Source organism: Hyaena hyaena, unplaced genomic scaffold (genome assembly GCF_003009895.1).
Source record: "Hyaena hyaena isolate Hyena2069 unplaced genomic scaffold, ASM300989v1 scaffold_767, whole genome shotgun sequence".
Lineage (NCBI taxonomy): Eukaryota > Metazoa > Chordata > Mammalia > Carnivora > Hyaenidae > Hyaena > Hyaena hyaena.
This window is the reverse complement of record NW_024081397.1, coordinates 582,722-608,891: the sequence shown is the minus strand read 5'-3', so window position 1 is coordinate 608,891 and position 26,170 is coordinate 582,722. Positions and strand designations below refer to the sequence as shown.

The 26,170-nt window shown below is 45.0% G+C and overlaps 1 protein-coding gene across 4 annotated transcripts in view; it reads left to right on the top strand.

The window, feature by feature from the left end:
* The window catches only part of UXS1 (UDP-glucuronate decarboxylase 1), a 92,724-nt gene extending 77,875 nt beyond the window's left edge, over window positions 1-14,849 (top strand). For all 4 annotated transcript variants that reach the window (XM_039218466.1, XM_039218464.1, XM_039218463.1 and 1 more), the window contains 5 exons: window positions 5,212-5,255; window positions 8,765-8,825; window positions 11,841-11,898; window positions 13,805-13,908; window positions 14,282-14,849. In XM_039218466.1, coding sequence (XP_039074397.1) covers window positions 5,212-5,255; window positions 8,765-8,825; window positions 11,841-11,898; window positions 13,805-13,908; window positions 14,282-14,413 — 399 coding nt within the window. In that variant the 3' untranslated portion in view covers window positions 14,414-14,849. The remainder of the gene's footprint in view (window positions 1-5,211; window positions 5,256-8,764; window positions 8,826-11,840; window positions 11,899-13,804; window positions 13,909-14,281) is intronic.
* The last annotated feature ends 11,321 nt before the right edge of the window (window positions 14,850-26,170 follow it).

Here is a 26,170-nt window from a genome sequence, read left to right as displayed (position 1 = left end):
TCTGGGCAGCAGCCACAGCCCCGAGTGTCAGGTGGGGAGCAAGTTCCCGCCCACCCAAGAAAGCACCTATTGTGGGCAGATGGTGATAACTCATGTGTTGTCTCCTCATGGCCTGAGCTTTGGTGCAAGGGCCCAGGCAGCGGGACGGCTGTGCTGAGCAGGACTGCGGCGGGGCCAAATCACGCCATGTTCCATTTCTTCCAGGTGCCCCCGGTGGCAGGAGTCCTCAGGGAGACTTTTCAGAAGTATCTGGTCCCTCTTGACACACAGCATTCTATTTCCCTTTAGCGAATTGATGAAGTCGCTAAACTTTTCATCCTTGGCTGCCCCGTTGAGACAGGCTCTCTTCTTTCGTCAGACGTTTCTGTGAGAAGTCTTAGAGGAGGTCATGCGGCATGACTCTCCGTCCAGCCCGTCTTCAGGAACACTTTGCTTATCGAGGAGGTGCATCCATCCTTTCCCTTCCCATTCATTTCCGGCAAGTTCTTTCTAAGACTAAAGACCTCTTTAGAGCGGCTTAGAATCTCACCTTCCCTCTTTCAAGCCGTATTATGTGGTCACTCCTCCAGCTGCTCCCCAAGCCTTTTGTTATCTTCTCTGGGCAAATACCATTCTTTGGGCCTGTCCCTGCCTTATGTCACAGACTTCTGTTAGGATAACTTTGTTAGGAATATTTTGCTTTGTTCTGTGAGTCATGCACAGAAGCTGTGTTGTATCTAGCATGAACACACAGAAGCTCAGAAAATTCTGCATTCAAGTTCAGGAAGTTTAGAAAGTAGTTGAGTATAGTTTGAGTAGGGCTAGCTTATTAAGTTTATTTTGAAGAGACTTGAATTCACCATTCAGTTAAAGCACTTGCTCGTGTATATGTTACCCATACACACATTCATAGTGGGGTTTAATTCTGTCTTGCCACCTTTATTCCAGTTTGCAGATGACAAAGTTGCAGCAAGAACAACTTGAATTTTCCTGGATGTGGCAGAATTGGAGTTTGAGTCACGGTCTATATCTTTTATTTTTATTTATTTATTTTTTTTTAAATGTTTTATTTATTTCTAGGAGAGAGAGAGAGCGTGAGCAGGGGAGGGTCAGAGAGAGAGGGAGTCACAGACTGAAACAGGCTCCAGGCTCTGAGCTGGCAACCAGCACAGAGCCCGACGCAGGGCTCGAACCCATGAACCGTGAGATCATGACCTAAGCGAAAGTCAGACGCTTAACCGACTAAGCCACCCAGGCGCCCCACGGTCTATATCTAAAAAGTCTTGCTATTTTTCTAAAGGGAAATTTTGGAGAAATCCTACTTTTGTGGCCAAAGTCTGCATTTTATTTACTGTTTGTATCCACAGTGTGGTATTGGAAGTGATCGCTGACTTTGGGCCTTTGTTGATGGAAGTACATAAGGGACAGCAGCGGGGTTGGGGCTGGTGCACACTCCCCATGCTGCCCCACAAGGCTCCTTATGCCTCGCCCACCACCCCCCACGTTCATTAGGCTCCCTGACAAGCTCCTCGTGGTGCTCTTTGTGCTCCCCTGCAGTGCTCCCCTGCAGTGCTCCCCTGCAGAGCTTGCTTTACTCCCCCATGTTTCTCATGACCCCGTGCTCTCCGTGCTCCCCTGCAGTGCTCCCCTGCAGAGCTTGCTATACTCCCCCATGTTTCTAATGACCCCGTGCTCTCCGTGTTCCCCTGCAGTGCTCCCCTGAAGAGCTTGCTATATTCCCCCATGTTTCTAATGACCCCGTGCTCTCCCTGCTCCCCTGCAGTGCTCCCCTGCAGAGCTTGCTATACTCCCCCATGTTTCTTACGACCCCATGCTCTCCATGCTCCCCTGCAGTGCTTCCTGTGCTACTTCTATGCTCCCTACTGTAGTGCTCCTCATGCTCCCTCACTGCCCTCCCCATGTCCCCCATCCCCAACAGTGCTCCTCATGCCCCCCATGTTTGCTGCGTTCCCCCAAAGTCTTCCCCTGCAGTGTTCTATATGTCTCCCCCCCCCCCCAGTGATGCTCCCTGTTAGTGCTCCTCATGCTCTTGGCAACCAATCAGCCCACTGGTTTACCTCTCCCTTTGGGGAATTACTAACTCCCATTCTGCTTTGACCTGCAGTGTTACCAACACTGAATATGACCCTGAATCTCCTTGCCCCTCTCTCGTTCTGTGAAGTGAAGCCAGAGCTGCTAAAAGCTTTGCTGTCCTCTCTCAGAGGAAAACGAGGCAGCCATGGGAGCTGTGCAGAGCTCACCAGCAGCACCAGGCCCCGGGTCATTCACGTTGTAGCATTTGTTGCTCGCCCGCTTGTTGCCAGGACTGTGAGTGAGATACGGTGTCTGCCCTGGTGTGCCTTTTGGTTGGGCCAGCGAATGTGCAGGGCTCCAGGTGCTCCTGAGATCAGGGTAGGTGTAATTCCTGGGGAGAGGGGCACATAGCATCTTCTTTTGCAGACATGCACCCTTTCTTTACTTTTGTACATTGCACACAGTGAATTGTACACACAGTAATTCAAGGTCATCGTATTAATAAATACTGGGGATGTAGATAGGAAGACTGATTTAAACCAAAGCAGAGATGAAGGATACTCTACAGAAACTTAAATCCAATAGGACTGTATAAGGATGCAAGGGAGGAAGTGTCAGAGGCATCGCTCACACTGCATTTTAACTAAGCGCACACACTGGAGCGCATCTTGCAAGTTGATCATCGACAGGATCCAGGAGAGTTGTGCATGGGGTCCCCAGGATCCTTGCATTCCTGCCACAGCCCTGCCACAGAGGCCCTCCTTGCCTCCTTCTGTAACAGGGAGTTTTCCAGAGGCCTAGTTGCTACCCACTTGGACATCAAGTGGGACCTCAGTGGAAGGTATGTGCAGTGGGAGTGCTGCTGAGGAGCTTTTGTCACTGGGCCTCAAGGGGGCAGGCTGAGCCTCCCCTCCCCTCCGTGGGTGCCTGAAGCTGGGGAGGTGTGCCTGAGGGCATCCTGGCCTTCTGGTCCTCACTACCCCGTCTAGGAGGGCCCTCTGAACAAGGCCACTGTGTGCGAAACACTCAGCAGATGCCCTTTGTTTCAGTTTTCCCTTTGTGTGTATGACATTGTGTGACGTTCAAACTACTGAGCGTCGCCATCATGATTCCCTTGTTCCTTTTATTGAGAAGGTACGTGATGTGATTCTTCAGCATTATGATGTTGGCAGCCCACTTAACCTGCCCCTGGCTTTGGCTCCACCAGCCCGCAGCCCTGGTCCCGTCAGGTGAGACAGAGGGCTTATAGGAGTGAAGAGCAGGCCTTCGGCCAGGCGCATTGAAGGCTGCTGCCCTGCATGTGCAGTGGGCTATTGTGCACGTTGCCAGCACACAGCTGCAGACCACCTGCCACGCTGTCACAGAGACCCGACTAGGGGCGGCAGGAAGGTGCAGAGAAAGCAGGCAGAGGACAGTCTGGACCCTCAGCGTTGACTCTATAGACCCAGGAGTGGCAGGTTCATGGCCGACAACCAGGAGTACGGCTTCACACCCACAGACTTGTGCATCGAGGGTGTGCTCACTCAGGTTGATGGGCATTGTCTAAATCTGATCCGCACTTTACAATGAGATGGGAGAATGGCTCAGTGCCAGCTTGCAGGCCGTCTCTCACAGCTGACGATACAGGCAGTTCTGAAATTACCGATGTTGCGGTCGGGTAGGAAAAAGATTCCTGGGCTAGGAGTCCGGGTAGACTTCACTCTCCTGGATAGCAGTCAGTGCAATGCTCCGAGCTTCTGTGACCTCATCTGTAATGAGGTTGTATGAAAAACAATACAGGTGTCACACCTGCGGCGCCCCTCAGTGGAGGTGGATTTCCAGGACGGGCCAGCGTTGCAGTAGTGGATGGACCTCTCCCACCCCCAATTCTCCTTCCTACTTATGGGGCCCATGGCTTCCTTTCTGACTTGCCCACATGTAGCAGAAGGCTCAGCAAGACCAAGGATTTGGGTTCAGGTGGAACTTCCCAGGAAGGGTGGGTCTGCTTCTGTGAGGGGCACTTATCATTCTTCTATATTCCTTGTCTTGTAGACAGAAAGCTCCCTAAATCAGGACCATGGGCTTTTCTCACTGGGAGGGCCTCCGCCCCAGAAGGTCAATCTGATGCCCTTTTGACACCGGCATACGTAAATGCTTATTAAGATAACACAAGCAGCCTACTAAGAAAAAGGCACCAGGTGCCTGTGAGGCATGCATTTCTCCCTTCCCATTTGCTTCTCCAGTCCGATGGCCGAGCCCTGCATAGCCCTGTTGGGAAGCAAGGCTGGGGGGGCTGGTGTGGACTGTGGGGCTCTTGGCCTCCGGCTCCTCTTTGGCATCAGGTGGCCAGGGGCAGGAGACGCCGGTATTGTTCTGTTCCAGCTTGGAAATCCGGCTGTCCCAGAAGGCGGTCCGTCCTCCCAGCTACTGCCTTCCCGCTGCAAGCATGCAAACAAAAACCCTGTGGCTCCTTCCTTCTCTGTGACCGTAGGGGGTGTTTCTCTTCACTCTAAGTGGTTTAAACTGCAGCATTTACAAGGTTATTGTTCAGTACATGTTCATGGAATGCTGGTGGTGTGTGCTACAGCAGGTGGTATAAGTCTGTGCCCAGGAGCCACAGCCGAGGAAGCTGGTGTGAGTGGCAGAGTCTAGAGGAATGGTGTGACTGGCTGAGCATGAAGGGCAGAGCCGTTCATTCTGGCCTGGAGAAGGAACCTGAGAATTGTCACAAAGAGGAGATGTTTAGACAAGAGGGTCTGTAGCTGGTGGAGGAAAGGAACCAAGTGGAGACCTAGAGACATGACAAAATACAGGGGACACAAATGGAGCATGAAGCCCTGCCTTTCCTCTCTCCAGCCACCTGTGTCTCCTATCCAGACTTTTCCTGGGTGGTTCTCAAACTTGGCTGCACGTTAGAATCGCCCAGGGAACTGGCTGTAAAAATACTGACCCTAGAACCCAACATAATCCATGACCCGTCACGACACTGCCTTAGCAGTAACTCCTTCCGGTGCCGACTCTCGAGGACAGACTTGATACATGTATGTGGGCGCTTTCCAGTGTTGGGGCATGACTTTGAAGTACAGAGTGAGTTATAGCATCACTGCCCCTCCGGTATCAGTTCTGAGGTCAGTCTGTGCCCCTGGAGTTCTCCGGAACCCCATTTTCCCATTACGGTGTGGTTTTTCTTGGGCGGCCTAACTATTGCTTTCCTTCTAGGTATACGGATCCGGGTCGCAGACGAGAGCATTCCAGTACGTCAGGTAAGGCAACCGGGCCGCTTCCAGCAGATGGTGCGGACCAAACAGCCTGCATCTGTTTTATAGGTTAATTATTTTCACATCTCCGTCCTGGCTTGGTTAAAAGTCCATTTTAATTTTCAGATGGAAAGCCCTTGGGGTTCTGTTTCAAAGCTAAAATTCTAGGGGCTTCTGGCTGGCTCAGTTGGTGGAGCATGGGACTCTTGACCTCAGGGTTGTGAGTTCGAGCCCCACTTTAAAATCTTAAAAAAAAAATTGTTTTTTTTGCAAGTCCCAGGCTTCTAGGACTCATGTGCTTATCTTTTACTGCCACCTAGTGTTTCATGGGGAAACTTGCCCAGTTCTGAGGGCGACTTGATTTCCAGTTCATACCAATTGGAGAGATGGCCTTAATCATCCAGCAAACCTACAGTGCTGAAATCAGACCCATTTTAAACGTGGTTTTCTGGGGCGGGTGAGATTGTCCTCATTAAAGGGAAGATAAGGTAGACTGTGCTCATGTCAAATTTTATGCTGGAACTGAATGCGGAAAAAAATACATTCGAGAACTTTGTTGAATAGTCTCATATGGTAATTTTTATTGTTTTCTTATTAACCCTCATATGTCTAGTTTTCTTGTCGGTCAGTTCAGTCAGTGACATTTAAAAATCCAGTTTGGGTTCTGGGAGGAGAGTACCTTATAAACAGTTGGATATGTGAAAATATTTCCCCACATGACATGGCTACTGTGAATTCTCTGTCAGTTTCTGATATCCTAAAAATCCAGTTGTATATTTGGGTGCCATATATTTTCATTTTCAATGCAAATACCCTGGGATGCCAGTCAGTCGGAAAATGCTATTCCTGGCATGACCCGGGGCCATCCCAGTGGTGCTTACAGCGGTGACACGGTGTCAGGGTGGTGGTGGGGGCACAGGTCTGGGCCGTCTTGGCCAGAGCAACCACATAGACTTTCGTCTGATTATGTGAGAGACCTGGGTGGAAGTGTCTTTGAGAAATAGAACTGCTAGGAAAAAAACAAAACAAACAAACAAAAAACTTATAAACAAAAATAAAAACAACCACAGATTTTTTTCCCCAAAAAAGTATTTGTTAATTTTCACATTTAGTCTAAAAGAAAGCTATGACATACATCATGGTCAGTGTTTTTGTTTTTGTTTTTCCTTCTGGCCGTGAGTGTCTTGCCAAGCAGTACACAAAGCCTGGGATTTGTGGGATACTCTAAGAAGGGGTTTCAACAGGAAATTTGCAGCAGCCACTCCTTCAGGGTTGTTTTCATTTCAGAGCACTCACCCCAGGAACCACGTGCTCAGAGAAAACTCATTGTGCCACATTTCTGTATCCAGACCATCTTATTTGGACTTGTGGGTATTGAGCACCATCTTTTCTCATAACATACTTTCATCCCACCTGCCTCTGCCCACCCCCAGTCTGTGCACATTGTGAAGGAGTCGTGCAGTTTCTGGCATTTCCCAGAACCACCTCACCGGTGGCCCCCAAACTTGTCCAGGTGTGACAGCTCGTGAACTGTCATTGAGACTGTGCAGTAACAGAGTAGTTAGAACTCACTCTTCTTCTCTGTGCTCATTATTTCAAAGGTAGCAGAAATAGCCTCATCCTTTTTCCACCAGTGATTAAAATATTTTAAGAATTCAGTGGCGCACATGCCGCATACCATGCAGCTCAGGACCGAACGTGCCCACGGTGCGTGGCCTGCCCTGATGTGCTTACACAGCTGTAGCAAACACAGACAAGCCGCTCTCCTGACTTCCAATTTTAGTTATTCAAGACCCCGCTGAGACAGATAGCTTACAGTTTTGCTATTTTTACTAAGTCGTTTTTTTAGAAACTAAGAATTTATTTACTTCACAGTTAAAAATGTCCAACGTCTGGCTCTGTGCCTACTGTACTGAGTTAACTTTACAAAATCCGCAGTTGCCCCAAAGCAGCATTTCATGGTTTCTGAGGTCCAAGTGATCATACCATACACATTCACATCCTGGCATGACTGCGTTTGATGTTTCTATGGTCAGGTTATAGCCTCATCCACACAACAAAGGCATGTTGTCTTTTTTTTTAAGTCACTTTGTCAAAATGACACTTTTAAAGAGCTTCAGGTTAAAAGACTGTGATCTGTGCAATATTGACCTTAAAAGTTGCCAGCTTATTACATAAAAGATGCGTGTCCCTGTCATGAGGATGACTGCATGAGTCCGTTGTCTTCCAGCTTTCCGCAGACCTCCCGCCTCCCCATTTCAGTATTAAAAATGATTGTGGATGCTACAGAATGGTGGCTTTTAATGTCTTCTGATGAATTATGCAGTGGCCTATGCCATGAGAGACATGTTGTGATATATAATAATGATTACTGCCATCATGATGAAGTGACTTTGCCAGTTTCTAGAAAAGTCATCCAAAGTCAGCAGTTATTTGCATTTAGGCTTGACCTATGAGAGTGGAGCGGACTTTAGGCACGTTCACGTAAAATAATCATAAGAAACAAAAATTCAGAAAATAATTTGCTAAATATCCTGCCCCCCCCCCCAAATTTTTGTTTTCCCCAATGAAAAGGAAAGCAAAAACACGTTTTCTTTTGGAAGTTGACCCTAGCAACCTGCTCCTTGCTGGTAATGATAGAGGAGGAGGGAACGATTTCAACACAGACTGCCTTTGGATCCCCAGAGCAGAACTTTAAACGTCTCCTGAGCAGCACAGCTGATGAAAGTAGATGTAGAACAAGTGCTTGTGTGCCGCAGTGAGGTGTCATTTTTACGAAGTAACTTTTTTTTAACAGAGCCACACTTTAAAGCCTCTGAAAATAAGAACCAAACCTTGGTAAGCGAAAGTTTGCTTACTTCTCTTCACCTTCATGGCCCAGTTGGTTACGATCCATCTGAAACATCCAGATCCCCTGACCGTTCCATGCGAGGAGTCTTGGGGGGAGGAGAGGTATGGGGGGGTGGCAAGTGAAGGTTGAGGGGGTGGCAGCAGCGGTCCAGTTTATTTCAACCCTGCGTTGTCTGGCTTTATCTGTGATTTGCCAGTATGAGAATTACATACTGGAGTGCTGTCATTTCAGTGGGTCTTCTACATATTTTTTTTGAATCATTGCTTTTTCACATGGACCAGCTACATGGCTTGCATTAAACATGGACTTTTCATCAGAAGCTGTATAAACACCGTCTTTTGGGGGGCATATGTCTGTTTTATTTTTAATGTCTGATCGTTAAAGTGTTTCAGAAATAAACAAAAGTAGAGCACTTTCACCCATCAGTCAGCTTCCATCTTGTTTAGCTGTCTATCCCCCACACACTGAAAGCGAATCCCAGACATCATGTCATCATCCATGAGTACAGCATTCTCAGCGCTGCTGATTTGCAGGATTTTGTTTTGACTGTCAGTTTTCCATTGGGTTTTGGTTTTCATCCGGGAGATGGGGTGGGTATGCTCCACACCTGGGCACTGCAGCAGGCAGCAGGCAGCGCCCGACCCTGCCTTCCCATCTTTTCCAGCGATCTGGTGAATGGCCTCGTGGCGCTCATGAACAGCAACGTCAGCAGCCCAGTCAACCTGGTGAGTACGTCTGTTCCTTCCACGGCCCCCGGACCACATTAGAGTTCCATGCTTTATGAAGCCATGAAGAGTGGCAGGCTGTGCCTTATTTTCCAGCAGCGCACATAGGGCATGCATGTTCGTTGCTTGCTAAATAATAGAGGAAAAAATAAACACAAAACAAAGTAAGAGTTTGCAAAGGAGTAAAATGTCTGCAAGGCGTGGATGAGCGGCATGATAAACACTCACCCATCTTCATGGGGCACCTGGGTGGCTCAGGCGGTTAGGCATCTGCCTTCAGCTCAGGTCATGATCTTACAGTTTGTGGGTTTGAGCCCAGAGTCGGGCTCTGAGCTGTCAGCTTAGAGCCCGGAGCCTGCTTTGCATTCTGTGTCTCCCTCTCTGTCTGCTCCTCCTCTGCTCATGCTCTCTCTCAAAAAATAAATGTTAAAAACATTTTTAATTAAAAAGAACAACAACACTCACCCACCTCTGTCATCCTGAATGGCCTGGGTCTAAAAATTTGTGAAAGCCTTTGTGGCTGAAGATGGACATTTTTTGGTGTGATTCCTTTTTCCATTGTTTGACATAATCTAATTTCTGTAAGACTTTTTAAAGTAACAGTCCAATCACAGAAGTGGTTAAAGTTTCCCAGTTTCTGATCATGTCTATAGTTCAGTTGACTGCACTGAGCACCTTTGTTGCTTCTTCCTTCATTGCTTCCGCGGTCCTGGAGGGATCACAAGGTGGTTTTGTTCTGCGGTTCTCTGCTTGGTGAATGTGCACTTCATTCTGTCTCTGACCAGTTCTCACTTATATTTAGAACTACAGTCTGTGTCTGTGAGCTACCCACTGGCTGTATTTCCCAGTGTGGGGGCCATTCACTGCTAGTCTGATGACTCTGCAGTGTGGTAGCTTTCCAGGGATATGGAGGGCAAGGTCAGACCCTGTGAGTCTCCTCCCCAGCTCTCAGCCACAGTTCATGTTCATGCCTGGAGTCCACCTACCCTCTCGCTCACTGTCTTCTGAATGGCTTCGTTCCCTCTTAATTTTTTTTAATGTTTGTTTATTTTTTTTGGTTGGGGGGAGGGACAGAGAGAGAGACACAGAACCCAAACCAGGCTGCAGGCTCTGAGCTGTCAGCACAGAGCCTGACATGGGGCTCAAACCCATAAACTGTAAAATTATGACCTGAGTTGAAGTCAGAAGCTTTAACCAACCCAGGCACCCCCATTTCATCTTGTTTAAAATGTGAAGTGTCCAGTTTACACTGTCCATCATTCAAGATGTTGTGCCTGTGGTCCCTGATATTAGCTTGTTTGGAGCCGTGGCCTCACCTTGACAAGACTTGGAGTCTGTTTCAGGTGCTTCTCCCAATCGACCTCTCCTGCTTCCTGCAGGGCTTTAAGGTTCACAGGAGTGGCCATGCCTGCTTATTTCTTGAAACCACTTCCCTCAGAAGCCTTTCCTTGTACTTTCTTTGTAATCAGCAGTCAAGCTGTAGTGTTCATGTCTCACTGAGTTTGGAGGGAATTCTGACCAAATAGGAGACATGGAGATGTCACTCCTTTGTCCAGCTGTTGACCAATTTGTGGGGGTCAGTGGCTGCAAGGGCCTACCTAGGATGCTTTCATGCACTTTTAAAGAAACCTGAAATTTAAAACAGAATGAGACCTGCCCTGTGAGCCTAAGTGTCTTTTGGGCATTTACCTACATAATACGTTAAAGGCCATGTCACCGTTATCCTGGGTTTTTGCTCCAGCCCCATTCAAACATGCATGTTGTCAGTGATTGCCCTCCTAAAGTAACCCATCTTATCTTTAGATACTTGGCTCCTTCCTTCTTTCTTTCTGGGGGCAGGGTGGCTTTGCACAGGGCCATTTGAGAACACCCATCTCTTGTAGAAACTGTCTTCCCTGAGTTCTAAAGAATGTTTGCCAGTAGCCCTGACAAAGACAGGGGCCCTCCCTCCCAAGTTCCTATCACTCCACTCTGCTAATCAGGCCTTTCTTTGTTGCTTATATGTAAGACCCAGGTCTCTTCCTACCTCTCTTTCCTTCTGAATTTGACCAGACCAGGAAGCTGGGAGTGTAGCATATTTAGGATACGAAACTGCCAAACTTGATGATGGTCTCTTATGATGGGGAGGGGGTGGCAAATAAAAGTAGCAGGATTGGAGGTGCCTGGATGGCTCAGTTGGTTAAGCATCCAACTCTTGATTTCACCTCAGGTCATGATCTCATGGTTTGTAGGTTCAAGCCCTGGGTTGGGCTTTGCGCTGACAGCACAAAGCCTGTTTGGAATTCTCTCTCCCCCTCTGTCTCTCCACCCCTCCCCCGCTTGTGTTTGTGCACTCTAAATTAAATAAGTAAGTAAGTAAGTAATTAAATAAATAAATAGTAGCAGGAATAGGAAGGGAAGAAGGACAGTGGCTGCTGTCATATGTGAGGGAAGAAAGAAAAAACGATTTTCCTTAAAGCCCCCCAAAAGCAAGCTCACTTTATAAACCACATCGAGTCTTTCCCTCTGGCTTGCCCAGAGCCCTCATCCCTGAGTGCATTTCATTTCTGTTACAGCTTGCTTGTGCAAGTTTGCAAATCCATTATTACTGAAGTTGTTAACACAGTGCACCCAGAGGGAAATATATTGTCTTACGAGAGCTAATTTGCAGAACCAAACTTTTATGCCAAGTGACAACGCAGTTACAGTAACGTTAGATATGGAAATTGTCCTGGTCTCTAGGCCAGGGAACATGTATGTCCTTATTAGATGATCTTGACCTAGCCGAGAGGTGTTCTTGTTAACAGAGAGTCTGGAGGACAAAAGCAGTACTGGGTACAGTGTAGTACTCTGCTGGATGGATTAGTCATCATCCCATCAGCAAAGCACCTGATGAAACATGAAGAGGCAGGAGCCCAGTGTTACTAACATGCCAGAGTTAGCCCGGGGATGCTTTGAAGATACACATGCGGTTTGAGTGGTAGAGATCTCTCCTGTTGGGATTACACTTCTAACCAGCAACCCTTTCTTCCTTAGGGGAACCCGGAAGAACACACAATCCTAGAATTTGCTCAGTTAATTAAAAACCTTGTTGGTAAGTAGGACAAACACCTTGCTGAGTGAAATTGGCTGCACTCACACTATCAGTTAATAACACCTTGACTAGAAAATGTGTAATTAATACAAGCTAATTGAATTGGATAAAAAGCAGAACTTTATCAGGAACACTTAATTGTTTTCTGATTCTTTAATTAAGTAATGAAAAGATAAAGACGAAAGGGTGTGGGAAAGGTGGGTTATATGCACAGCTGTGTCAGCAGGTCGGGGTGGAGCGGGAGGAAGAGCTTGTTCCCAGGGCTTGAGATGTAGTTCTGGTGGATTACTCTACACAGGTGACGATTGTTTGGTGTCCAGTCTCCATCACTGACAGTGATGAGAAGGGGATTTTGAAGATTCAACAGGAAATGACACCAGCTTGAGTGTTTCTGATGGAACCTGTTGGCAATTTTCAAGCTCTTTATAGCTCTGGCCAACCTGGCCATCACCCAACTGGAGGCAGTGTAGACACTGGGAGGCACCCCAGTCAAGGGCATGCTCTAAAAGCCATAAGAAGCTTGTGTATCTTTAGCAAGCCCTTGGGTTGTAGGTGTGCACTGGGCGAGCCTGCCCTCACTTCAGCATGCTTACTGGAGCTCTGGGAAGTCTGGCTCTCAGGGGTGTCTGTTTTCCATAGTTGATCAAGAAATTTGAGTCAAGACACAACCAGATTGGAGTGGTTAGACCCAGGCTGAGCCCGACACAGGGTGTTCTGAAGTGCCTGTCCAGACCCCACACTTAGCTGCTGACTCTTCAGGGCTGCCCTTCCTGGCATGGAGCTGTCCTCTATCAGCATGTTCTAATTAGCTCCAGACAGCTGTACAGGATGGAAGCTGGCCTTCCTCAGATGTAAATTGTAAGATCTCACAGCCCCAGTAGCCTCTCCTAGCTCCATTCCCCCCACCCCCATCTTCCCACTCTGGGTCTGCCCATCTCTACCCAAATAGGGAAGGGATATACTCAGATAACAGCTTGTCTGGGATCTAGGCCATTGAGAACCTCTACCCCAAGTGGGGCCCATGGGACACTGGTTAGAAATGCAGAATCACATACACCACCCAGATTCTGGATAAGAATCTGCATTTCGATAAGATCCTCTAATAGTATAACCACTGTGGTTCTGTGAAAGGCTGAGTAGCACACCACCCCAAGCTGCAGAGGCTTAAAACAGCAACCACTTTATTTGTTCAGAATCTGTGATTGGGACTGGCCTCTGCTGGGGGTTTCTTCTGCACATCTTGCCGATGGTCACTGGTGTGGCTTCATTCTGCTGGCAAGCAGGGTCTGGTCCCGGCTAGGATGCAGGACAAACCAGGCTCTCTGTCCTTCTGCATGTGATCTTCCCAGCAGGATAGCTGGACATCTTACGTGTTGGAACAGGGCTCACACCTGCAGGTGCATAAATGGTTAGGTCTTCCATAAGGCATCAGCCCGGAACTGGCCCATGGTCATTCCTCCTGCACTCTACTTGGGTAAACGAGTTGACAGCCGGCCCAGTTCCAGTGAGGCGCTCCTGAAGCACATGAATGCCTCAGATGTGGCTCACTGGGGCCATCAGCATCACAGATGACCACACACCACATTCGCCATTTTTACTTACTTTGGAGTCCGGCTCTGTGGGCGTGCCTGCTGTGTTCACTAATGGTGGGTGGTCTGCCCTGGAGCCAGCAGCTGGAGCAGGCCCTGTCCTTTCTCTCAGGCCTGTGGAGATAGAGTAACTGCCTCTCACCAAGCTCTCGTGAGGTCAGAGGTACAGTCCCTCATGTGGCTCAGTGACTCCATGAGAAATGCATTCTGTGATGTGCTCCCTTATTCACTGCATGGATGGGATTCTGCTTTGAGGCAGAGTCACACCTGGAGTGGTTTGTGATTCTCTTACCTTTCTTTTTTCTTAAACAATTCAGGAAGTGGAAGTGAGATTCAGTTTCTCTCCGAAGCCCAGGATGACCCACAGAAAAGAAAACCGGACATCAGAAAAGCAAAGATGATGCTGGCATGGGAGCCCGTGGTGAGTGTGCAGGCCTGACACTGCCCTGTTGACAAAGGCCCACAGCAGTTCTTGGGCACTGGCGTGGTTGGGCAGACAGGAGGTAGGGTTTCCTCCAGGCTGTTTTCATGGCATCTCCTCTCTTGTGTCTCATTCTGTTACGGGGGAAACGGGAGTGCACGATGCAGTCTGCTTTTGCAAACTTGCACACGCACCTGGCTGAATCCGTGAAGGAAGCATCCAGGGTGACGGCTGGGTATGCGCACCACGGTGCTGTGAGTGTACCTCCAGAGGGCAGACTGCACATCAGCACGCCCTCCCTGCTTCCCCAGGAAGGTAGGCTGTTTCCTTCGGCAGTGACCTTGTCTCCTCTTCTCACTTTCTCTTCAAACAGGTCCCGCTAGAGGAAGGTTTAAACAAAGCTATCCACTACTTCCGTAAAGAACTTGAGTACCAGGCAAATAATCAATATATCCCCAAACCAAAGCCCGCAAGGATTAAAAAAGGACGGACACGCCATAACTGAAAACCTCACTTCTCGGGACGGGAGACTCCCTGTTTCACACTTGATGGGATGTATTTTTTTTTCTTTTTTTCTTTTTTCTTTTTCTTTTTTTTTTTAAAGGAAAGACTTAAAACAGGTGTCATGAAGAACAAACTGGAATTTCATTCTGAAGCTTGCTTTAAAGAAATGGATGTGCCTAAAAACTCCCCTCAAAAAACTGCAAATTTTGCCTTGCACTTTTTAAAAATCTGTCTTTTTATGTAAAATAGCGTAGATGCATCTTTGCGTATTTTCACGTTTTTTATCTTGCTCTAAAAGCATATGTCGTGACTGTCGTTGACAGTTTTATTTACTGGTTTCTTTGTGAAGCTGAAAAGGAACATTAAATGGGGTGAAAATGCCAATTTTATTTATAAAAGTGGGTACTTATAAATGAGACATTTTACTATGCACAAAGAAAAAAAAGCAGACTTAAGCAGTGTTGTCAGGTGGGTGACACACCGGCATTTATTCTTCAGGCAGATAAAAAAATTCTGTTTGAGGGCTTTATGTTTCTTTTAATTCAGAATTTTTCCAAGGTCTAGTTTTTAGTTGCAAACTTGACTTTGAAATACTTCTGTTGGTTTTCACGATCAAGGATATTTGAAATCACTACTGTGTTGTGCTGCGTATTTAGGGTGGGGGTGGGGGGGACAAAGTTAACGTATTCTTGGTTAACAGTGGTTAAATATATGCTATTTTAATAAAATATTGAAACACACTTGCAGTTCTAGAGATTGGCTTTCTGCTTTGCTTGTGTACTGTTGAATTCCTAACAGAAATACTGTAGAGGGGCCCCTGGGTGGCCCAGTCAGTAAAGCATCCGACTCTTGATTTCAGCTCAGGTCATGATCTCACGGTTCCGTGGATTCAAGCCCTGAGTTGGGATCTGTGCTGATAGCAGGGAGCCTGCTTGGGATTTTCTCTCTCCCTCTGTACCCCTCCCCCACTCATCCCCTCCCTCCCTCCCTCCCTCTCTCTCTCTCTCTCTCTCTCTCTCTCTCTATCTCTCTCTCTCTCAAAGTAAAAGAAGAAAAGTACTGCAGAAAAGTCTGAAACAGCCAGGTTGGTATGTGTGATTTGATGAGTAGATAATAAGAACTGCTAAGCTAGCAGGGCCAAATGTGCATCACATACTAACTACAGTGTGGAGAGTTCTCTTAGCTCTCACCCAGGGTCTGAGTCTGCACCCTGTCCTTCTGCAACACAACCCAGATGGAGAAAAAGCAGTGCTGTTTGTTGTACAATTTGCTGGTGAGGCTCATTGAATGGAAACTTTGAGAGCTTTTGCTTCGTTAAGAATTCTTTCAAGCTTTAGCATTAGAATTTTTTGTTATTGTTCCTTTTAAAACAAATGGAAGAATGATGCAGGAAGTTAGAGTGACTGCACTTTCCAAGCCAGGTGGCTCTGCGTGCATGGGCAGAGTGCTTGTTTCCACAGCTAACCCTGGAAAGCCAGACTCGCCTGCCCTTCAAAAGCACTTAGATTTTTCTTTTTTAATTGGACTTGTTTTTCCCATCAGAACGTTGGAGGCCAGGCCAAGGAAGCTGTGGTTCTGTTTCATTTGTCATGCTGAATTCCCCAAAAGATTTCTGGAGCTGAGGATCATTGCTAGATCAGACGGTGTGTCAAAGGGAAAGACGATGTGTCAAAATTCAGGGAAGGTTTCTTATTTCAGTTGTCATTATTTTGGTCCGAACTGTGCGATACCCCTTTTACTGGGCAGAGGTGAGAAGCTGAGGGCTTTGGGAACCACTAACGGTGATCCCAGGCATTGAAGAACAAGCAGAAACCTGGAGGGAACTTCTGTAGACCTAAGCTGGGCAGTACGGTTTGGCGGTACCCAAAAGCCTCAGGTTCAGAATTCACTTACCTTGTTATTTGCTTGTGTCTAGAATTCTGGAATTCTTTTGACTTCTGTCGTCATGATTTTCATAAAAATTTTCAGGGAACAAGAAAGAAGGGGAAGAGGAATCATGTCTGAACCCCCCCTAAGGAAAAGGGTAATGCATCCAGGGAAATAACGTAAGCTTTGGATTGAGCATATTAAGGTCCAGGGAGAGAGGAAAGTGGTATTGAGGGAGCCTGGAGAGGGACAGCAGGGGTGGGTAGTGATGACGCCCCTCGTGTGAGGATCGGCTCCTGACCTGGGCATCACTGCTGGGGTGCAACTCCTCTTCCTTCAATGACAGTGGGCCCAGGCAAGATGCACATTATGGAGTCAAAACACTGGTTTTCATCTATGCACTCTTAGATGCTGAGCCTGGCCCACTGGCCCCAGGCAGACTCTTGTACCAGCCTGGTTACTACTGCGTGAGTCCCAGTGGTATCTTCAGTCACAACATTGGCATTGCATGGGCTGCCTCTCTAAGGGTTCTGGGCTGGGCTATGAGCTTGACTTCATTCTCGATTTCAAAGTTGTATTGAGCGAAATGCTGGTCTGACCATTGAGCGAGTTACAATTCAGCTTCATAAAGGAGATGGGGAGATCTGGGAAGTTTTCAGTGATTTCTTGGGGCAGAGGAGAGTTTCAGTTTGCATATGCAAGTCATTTCTGTGTATTACCTAGACTTTCTCTGTGGTTGATAGGGAATTGAAAAATGGCATTGCCCTAAGAACTGTTCACCACACTATCTGGAGGTGGGGATGCACACTGCTTCAAAGACTCCAGTAGGGCTTTGTTCTAATTAGCAAGATTGACCCACCTGTTTTCTCTGTATTAAAAATTATTGACTGTGTCCTATTTGTACCTTAGGCACATTGGGAAACAGGGTTATTTTTTTATCTACAGCCATGCTGAGGGAAGGAAAAAAGCAGGGGTTTTATTATCAAAAAATCTTAACTTTTTTTTTCTCTATTTAGGTGGGACAGTGTCTGACAGGGACTGGCATCATTTCCCTTTCTCCAGATCAGTTAGGCTCAGATATAACCCTAGCAGGTTACCCTGGTTGTCTCCCAAGGGCAGCTCTTAGGGAGAACAGAGTACCCTGGTGTAATTCAGAACAGTTCCTTCTCTCCTGAGTACACCAGGAGCATGAAGTTTTTCTCTGCTCTTCACTGAGAGAACCAGGTTGAGCTAGAGATAACACACAGAAGTGTGGGTCCCCCTAGATTTTTTAACCAAGACTTGTCTACACTGAGCCTCCAGTAGTCCGTGCATTATAGTTCATACTTCCCTCCCTTGGTCCTTGTTCATTCAGAGCTTGCTATCCTAGTAAGTTGTGTTTATGTATGTTCTCTGGTCTCAGTTTGGGGGACAGCACTTTGCCCTATGACCTCACTACTCTATTGAATCTAAGAAGAATTGTTGGCAGTTCCCAGTTTTGCTTTTCAGCAGTTAGGACAAGGGGTGACTTGCAAGCCCCTTCCATGTTGGTGAACGGGTACATTCAAGAACTTTAATGTTTTTTTGAAAGTGTTGCTATTTGGGTACATTTTGAATTTTGTGTTTCTGTATTTTTTTAAAATATATTTTATCTGGGGGCGGCTGGGTGGCTCAGTCGGCTGAGCGTCCGACTTCGGCTCAGGTCATGATCTCACCGTTCATGGGTTCGAGCCCCACGTCGGGCTCTGTGTTGATAGCTAGCTCACAGCCTGGAGCCTGTTTCAGGTTCTGTGTCTCCCTCTCTCTCTGACCCTCCCCTACTCATGCTGCCTCTCTCTCTCAGAAATTAAAAAAATTAAAAATTAAATATATTTTATCTGAAGTGAAACTAATGTGACGTGATATAAAGACCCAGGAAGCAGGAGTCAGAAGATTCACTGGATCTATCATATACCAGCCACAGAAGGTGAGTTTTTAAAGAAATTAAGATAAAGAAAAATACAAAGAAGAGACTTCTGTTCCCAAGAATGGAGTAGATAGACTTTTCCTTTTGTTCCAAGTAAAATGTAAAATTCTGGACATCATATATATATCAAACATAGGAAGACTTTGGAAATGGATAGAAGAAAGAAGACAACTAGGTACATCAAGACCTGAGGAAGGACACAGTGGTGTTATGGTGGACTTGTGTCCCCTCAAAAATTCACATGTTGAATTCCTAATCCCCTGGACCCCAGAATGTAGCTATATTGGAAGATAAAGTCTTTAAAGAGGTTATTGAAGCCTTTGGAAATGGATAGAAGAAAGAAGACAAGTAGGTACATCAGGACCTGAGGAAGGACATAGTGGTGCTATGGTGGACTTGTGTCCCCTCAAAAATTCACATGTTAAATTCCTAATCCCTTGGACCCAGAATGTAGCTATATTGAAAGATAAAGTCTTTAAAGAGATTATTATGTTAAAAATGAGATCTTTAGGAGGGACCCTAATCCAGTCTGATGTCTTTATGAGGAGGAAATTTAGACAACATCTGTGTGCATGTGCTCAGGAAAGACCATATGAAGACACAGTCAGAGGCAGTTATCTGCAAGCTAAGGAAAGAGGCCTCATGAGAAACCAAATCTTCTGACACCTTAGCCTTGGACTTGCAGCCTCCAGAACTGTGAGAAAATAAGTGTCTGTTGTTTAAGCCCCCAGTGTCCAGTGTTTGTTATGGTGGTCCTAGGAAACTAATACAAGTAGCGAGTTCCCTGGATTTTCTTCTTGCTTCATACATCCCAGATTGGAGAAGCCAACAACCCAGAAATGCCAATGGACACAGTCAAAGCCCCTGAAACTTGTTCACTGTAGCAAAAGTACCAGGAAAGGGGCAGCCTGTTAAGGCAGAATACTTTCAAACAATAATGGGTCTACTCCAGCCAAATACCACCTGAGAAAATTGCAGCCTACCCCTGTCTGCCATCAAAGGCCAAGTGGGGCCTAGAGTTTCCCTTGCCTGGCTGTGACAAGATGCTTGGCCTCCCCCACACCCCCATACCTCTTCCTGACAGCATTAGGGAAGGCCTAATGAGAGCTAGGGACGAAACAGCCTCATCTGGGACTTGTATCTCTGGTGGGTGGTAATGGTCCCATCTCCATGATGTCAGACCACATGGAGATCCTGGATTTCCACCCCCACCCAGCAGCATTGATGTGTCTCTTTCATTTCCCACTGGGGTGGTGTCAGGAGCCTACTGGTGAGTCAGGACATCCAGCACTTTGATCAGTAGTCACACAGCAACCCCAGTGGGGACCACTTAGGTAGCAGTAATGAGGTTCCCCTTCCCCTGCTGGCCTGAATGTCATCAGCGGAGACCCAGTGAGGAGCCGGGACCTCCACACCCACCAGGTAGTAAAGAGCACTGCTCCCTCTTATCCACAGGAGCAGTGTCAGAGGAGACCTGCCAAGACCCAGAGTTTTATCTTAGAACATTGACCTGGTATCAGTGGAAAATCATGTCACCCCAAGAAAAAGATGAAACTGAATTAAGACAACAGATGTTAGAATTATCTGACAAATATTTAATTTTTATTTTTAATTTTTGTTTATTGTGAATTGTAGTTGACACAGTGCTACATAGTTTGAAGTGTACAAAATAGTGACTTGGCAATTCTATACGCTGCACTATGGTCACAAGTGTAGCTACCATCTGCCACCATACAAGGGACACTACTTGAATACCATTGACTATATTACTGATGCTGTACCTCTCTTATCCCCACCTGATAAGTATTTTAAAGCAGGCATCATAAAAATACTTCAGTGAGCAATTATAAACATGCTTGGAACAGGAAAAATAGAAAATCTCAGCAAAGAGGAGATATAAATAATGAAATGGAACTTTTAGAAGTGAAAAGTAAAATAACCAAAATAAAAAGCTCTGTGGATGAATTCAGGAGCAGAGTGGAGAGGACAAAGGGAATAGAAATTACCCAGTCTGAACAAGAGAACAGACTGAAAAAAAGATGTTAGAACGATCACAAAAAATCGGTCATGTCATTGGGAATCCCAGGAGAGGAGAGGGACATGGAACTGAAAAAAATATTCCAAGAAAAAAAATTGACAGTTTCCTAAAGTTGGCAAAGCAACATAAACCAACAGATTAAAACTGCTAAGAGAACCCCAAATAAGATAAACCCAAAGAAATCCATGCCAAGGTACATAATAGTCAAACTAAAAACTAAAGCCAAAGGAAAACAATCTCAAAGACAGCCAAAGGGAAATGACACATTGCTTCTGGGCAATTGGACAAAACAGAATGGCCGTCAATTTCTCATCAGAAACCATGGAGTCCACGAATAAGTGGCACATTTTCTAAGTGTTGGAAGAAAAGAACTGTCAATCCAGTGACATGTCCCTTAGAAATGGAGGGGAAAGTAAGACAATCTCATCTGAAGGAAAACCATGAGAAGTTCGCCTAGCAGACCCACCCTAAAACATGACTAAAGTAGAATTCTTTAAACAAAAAGGAAATGATAAAAGATGGAAACTTGTGATATCAGGAAGGAAGGAAGAACATGAAAAGAACAAAATTAATAGTAAATAAAATAGGTTTTCTGTCTCTTAAGTTTTCTAAATTATATTTGATGTTTGAAGCAAAAATTATAACACTCTTGTGGTTTTAGTAGTTAAAGGAAATAAGGTAATTGTATATAAATGCTGGAGAGTAAAAAGCTTCCATAATTTACTCAAACTGGGAAAAGTTGACACCAGTAGATTTTGAGTCATGTGTATATATAATATAATGTCTAGAGCAACTACTGAAAGAGCTATACAAAGAGATATACTCAAATGAACAAATAGAGTTATTTTTTTAAAAAATGTGTGACCCACAGGAAGGTGGGAAAAATGAAACAAACCAGTAGAAAACAAAAAGTAAAAAGGCAGATTTCAAGCCTTAACATAATTACATTAAATGTAACGACCAATGACACAAATTGGGAGACATCAAGAGAATATAAGGGAATACTAGGTACAACTCGGTATTTAAATTTGACAACTTAGATGAAATAGACCAATTCCTGGAAAAGTACAAACTAACACAACTTACCCAATATGAAATTTGTAATTTGAATAGTTGTATAAAATAGAATTCATAATGAGCCTCCTCAATAATCTCCAGACTCAGAACGATTCGCTGCAGAATTCTACCAAATATTTAGAGAACTCACATCAATTCTACACAATCTTTTCCAGAAACTAGAAGAGGAATGAACACTTCCCAGTTTATTTATGAAGTTAGTATTACCCTGACATCAGAACCAGGCAAAGAGGGGAGGCTGGGTGACTTAGTTGGTTAAGCATCTGACTTTAGCTCAGGTCATGATCTCAAGCTCTGCATCAGACTCTGCTGTCAGCACAGAGCCCACTTCATATCCTCTATCCCCCTCTCTCTTTGCCCTTTCCCTGCTCATTCTCTCTCTGTCTCTCAAAATAAATAAATAAATAACTTAAAAAACAGGCAAAGACAGTACAAAAAGGGGCAACTGCAGACCAATACCCCTCATAAATATATGTGCAAAACTTTTTTTAATTTAATTTTTAAATGCAAAAATTTTAAATGTTAGCAAATTGAATTAACATATGAAAAAACTGTGTACCAGGACCAAGTGGAACTTATTGCAGGGATACAAGACTAGCACAGTATTTGAAAACCCTGATCAATATATTCTACCATAAAGGAAAAAAAATCCCATGATCATGTCAAATGATACCGAAAGATCTGATCATGTTAAGTATTCCAGCTATACCACCGTCTGTGCTTGGTGCCCTGTGCTGCCTTTCTGACAAAACTTGAATTTGAAAGATTACTTTTAAATAATGTGAGGAAAATTTAATATGGAAAAGGATTAAATAGAAATCAGTAGCTAAAAGTGCAATTTCATTAATCAAGTATTAAATAAAACTCGTCAAAGATGTAAAAAAAAATAATTGAAGGTGATAACACTTGATTTTCCTACTTTAAAGGTGATAACGAGGTTTCAGTGATGTAATATACAGATGGGAGGAGGAAATGTGTTTATACTTCCCACAACAGAGCCATGTCTGAGTCAGTGGCCAGCTAGAAAGACCATGGATGGACAGTTAATCAAAATCATCATTCCTAGCTTCACAGATCAAATGGCAGGAGGTAAAATTCATCTGTTGTCAGCATAATACCCACTCATCAGCATTCCTATCAGCATCTGGTATTCTTTAATGTTAGATGCCTACCATGTTCTATTTCATATTTCCTGGTTTGTTTTCACAAAATTTGTTTCTTAGCAAAAAGAGAACAGGAGCTAGAAATCAGGAAAGAATAGGATGAGAAAGCTTAATTAAAAACAACAAAAAACTAGCCATGAATTACATCCAGCGTGCACCACACATCCTTTGTAAGAGAGCCTACTCCACATGTTTTTGCTTTTTTGTTTTTTTTTGTTTTTTTGTTTTTTTTCCCCCAGAGCTACTACATCTGCCTCTTTGGCTGCTTCTCAGCTTTTTTTTTTTTTTTAAATGCTGGTGGCCACAACAGTGGCACCTCTTGGTGTTTTCCTCTGCCCTCTTTCCAAGCCATCTTACATTAGGTAAGCCTGGTATTTATTTACAAGAAAAGAAATTAACTTTCAAGGGAAAGACACAGCTCTTTATAAATCCTAATTCCCTGGATGTATTTTCTTGGTTTCCCCCAATTGCTACAATATGTTGTAGAAGCAGGGTAGATCACAAACGATTAGAAAAGTAGTAGCAAGGCTTCTTTGAACCTTTATTTATTTAGTGGCCTATAGCCTGAATGGGGTGAATCTCTTAGCTGTAACATGTCTGCCATTATCTAGTCTTGCCTATGCTCCTTAGGTATATATACAATTAGTTTTATCAGACAAAAAGGTTTAGTCAGAGTTTGAGAGGAATCTGGTGCTAGATCTCTTCACAGAGGCTCAGCAGGGACCGAAAAGTGAGTTGCTGTTGTATGAGAATCACCATTGGGTATTCCATGATCTCAGACTTTAATCTGTTTAAAGTTTAAGAAACTTTAATCTTTGAATGCAGAATTTGCAGTAAACAATCTTGTCAAAATGTTCACTCACCCTGCTGGAAGCACTTAATCTTGTGAAGCAGCCCATTCTGTGTTTGGAATTTTGAGCTAAAATTGGGTTCTGGTTGTGCTCCTGGGAGTCTCCAAGAACACGACAGAGACTTGTTTCTTTTGACAGCTCTTCAGATGTGTGGAAATGAGCAGTCCCGTCACTCTAGGCATTCTGTCTCCATCTTAGATTCCTGGGATGACCTGGTCATCTTCCCCCAGATGCTGTCTACTCAGTCTTTAAAAACACGGGGCAGAGGAAGAGGGGAAGAGCAATATCTGGGCACATGCTATCCTTCCATTTCCAATCATTGTATCTTCTTACAATGGCATTTTTTCTCTTTGTTGACGTTGTATATGAAAATAATTGGTTTATAAAATCCTGGAGAGTACTTCTGATCCATAAAAGAAGACAGTATTTCTTGATTTGAAAAGAATTAGGTGGTGTGACTTGGAAAGCACTTGGCTAAGGGCCTCTCACCAAGCTTGAAAAAGCTTCCCTCCCAGCCTGGCGTCAAGTTGTCATCCTTGATCATGTGAGCTTCTGCTCAGAAGGCAGCTGGCTATCAGTGCATTGGATGAGTGGGAAAAAAAGTTAGTTCGCTATTTCCAGTCTGAGAACAGGCTCAGAAAACCAAAGGCCCATGAGGCACACCTTGGAGAAAGGAGTTAGACACTGCCGTGGGGGGAAATGGGGGTAGGGACATGGGGATAAGCAAATGTAGGGTGGTGCTTGTCCTGAGGAGGAAGGAAAGAAATCATCTGTTATGGGAAGGACCCCCAAATCTGAGTTATATTCCTGTTCTGTTCCTAATTCACTTTGTATCTTAGGAGGTATCTGTCCTTCAATGCTTCTGGCCATTTCCCCATTTGTAAAAATGAGACTAGATCAACTTTTCCCTTCCCAAATGCAGTCAGGCTTGACCCAACCCATACTAAAGAAAATGTACTGGGGCGCCTGGGTGACGTAGTCGGTTAAGTGTCCGACTTTCGCTTAGGTCATGATCTCGCGGTTCGTGGGTTCGAGCCCCGTGTCGGGCTCTGTGCTGACTGCCAGCTCAGAGCCTGGAGCTTGTTTCAGAGTCTGTATCTCCCTCTCTCTGACCCTCCCCTGCTCACGCTGTCTCTCTCTCTCTCTCCTAGAAATTAAAAAAAAAAAAAAAAGATGTACTCTGATGGGCTCTTTGCTAAGCTCTGGGTGAGCAAGAGATAGTTATGCTGTGTGTCCTGTCATTTACAGTCCAGAAGAGATAAAGAGGTTTATCAGATAATGGCCTATGTAATAATTTTCTCTAGGAAGGTGTTACATCTCAGCACTATAGCAGAGCCTGTGAGAGAAAGCGGAGCTGGAAGAACTGGGGAGGGGAGATGAATGACAACAATGAACACTGATAGAAGGCTGGGAGTTACCCAGGCAAAAGAGGGAGAGAGAACCTTCCAGAAGGGGGGAGTCGATGGCACACAGAAGGGATGGAAAGGCTGGAGTGGCTGAATCACAGAGCAAGAGGGAGTGAGGACAGGAGGAAGCTAAAGGGAGAGGCCGGGGTCAGCCTTCCTAGGACTCCTCATGTATTTTCACTTTTAACCTAAGAACAATTGGGAACTTTCACTCTGGATATAGTACAGAAATTGGACTGGAAATCCCCCTTTTATAATTATTTTTTATTTTTATTTTTTGAGAGAGAGACCACAGCCAGCAGGGGAGAGGGGCAGAGGGAGTGAGAGAGACAATCCTAAGCAGGCCCCACACTCAGTGTGGAACCCAATGTGAGGCTCCATCCCATGACCCTGGGATCATGACCTGAGCCAAAATCAAGAGTCAGATGCTCAACTAACTGAGCAACCCAGGTGCTCCTGGAAATCTCTTTAAATAAAGAGTTTCATGAATTTGAACGGGGAAAGATCTTGCATTCTTTGTTTTTACTATCCCCAACTCAAATGTAGACTTTTCTTTAATTATAAATATAGGCAGCAAACTGCAATAGTCTTCGCTCTTACCTGAGATTTTGTCAGGCATACAAATCAGATATGCCATCACATTATACTTGTTATGAATATCTCAAAATAATTTCACTACTTGGAACTGGATTGTCTACCTGGTACCAGATCTTGTTACTTATAGCACAAGGAGGCACACTTTTTACTATATCACAAATTTGTCTTTTAAAATGTTGGTAACTTTTTGGTGCACCTGGGTGGCTTAGTCAGTTGAGCATCCAACTTCACCTCCAGTCATGATCTCATGGTTATGAGTTCGAGCCCCACATCAGGCTCACTACTATAAGTATGTCAGTGTAGAGCCCACTTCAAGTCCCCCCTCACTCTGCCTCTCCACCACTTGAGCTTCCCCCCCAAAAAAATATTTAAAATGTTGGTAATCTTTTCAATATAATTGGTTTCATTTGTAATCCTATATATTTTGCTTATTAAAAAACATTATGCTTCAAAGAGATTCCTAGACACACAAAAAAGTGAAGAACGTCTGATCTGAAGTACATGACCAAATATGGGGAGTCTGGGTGGCTCAGTAAGTTAAGCATCTGCCTAACATAACTCAGATCATGATCTCACTGTTTGTGAGTTTGAGCCCCACATCAGTCTTTCTTCTGTCAATGTGATGCATGCTTTGGATCCTGTGTCTGCCTCTCTCTCTTCCCCTCCCCCCTCAAAAATAAATAAAAACTTTAAAAATAACATATATACACAAATGAAGTAAATGACCAAATAGGAGTTCTGTTTCTAGTAATATGGCAGATTAGATAACCTAGGTATATCTCTGATGAGGGTAAATAAAGTGCTGAATATCATAA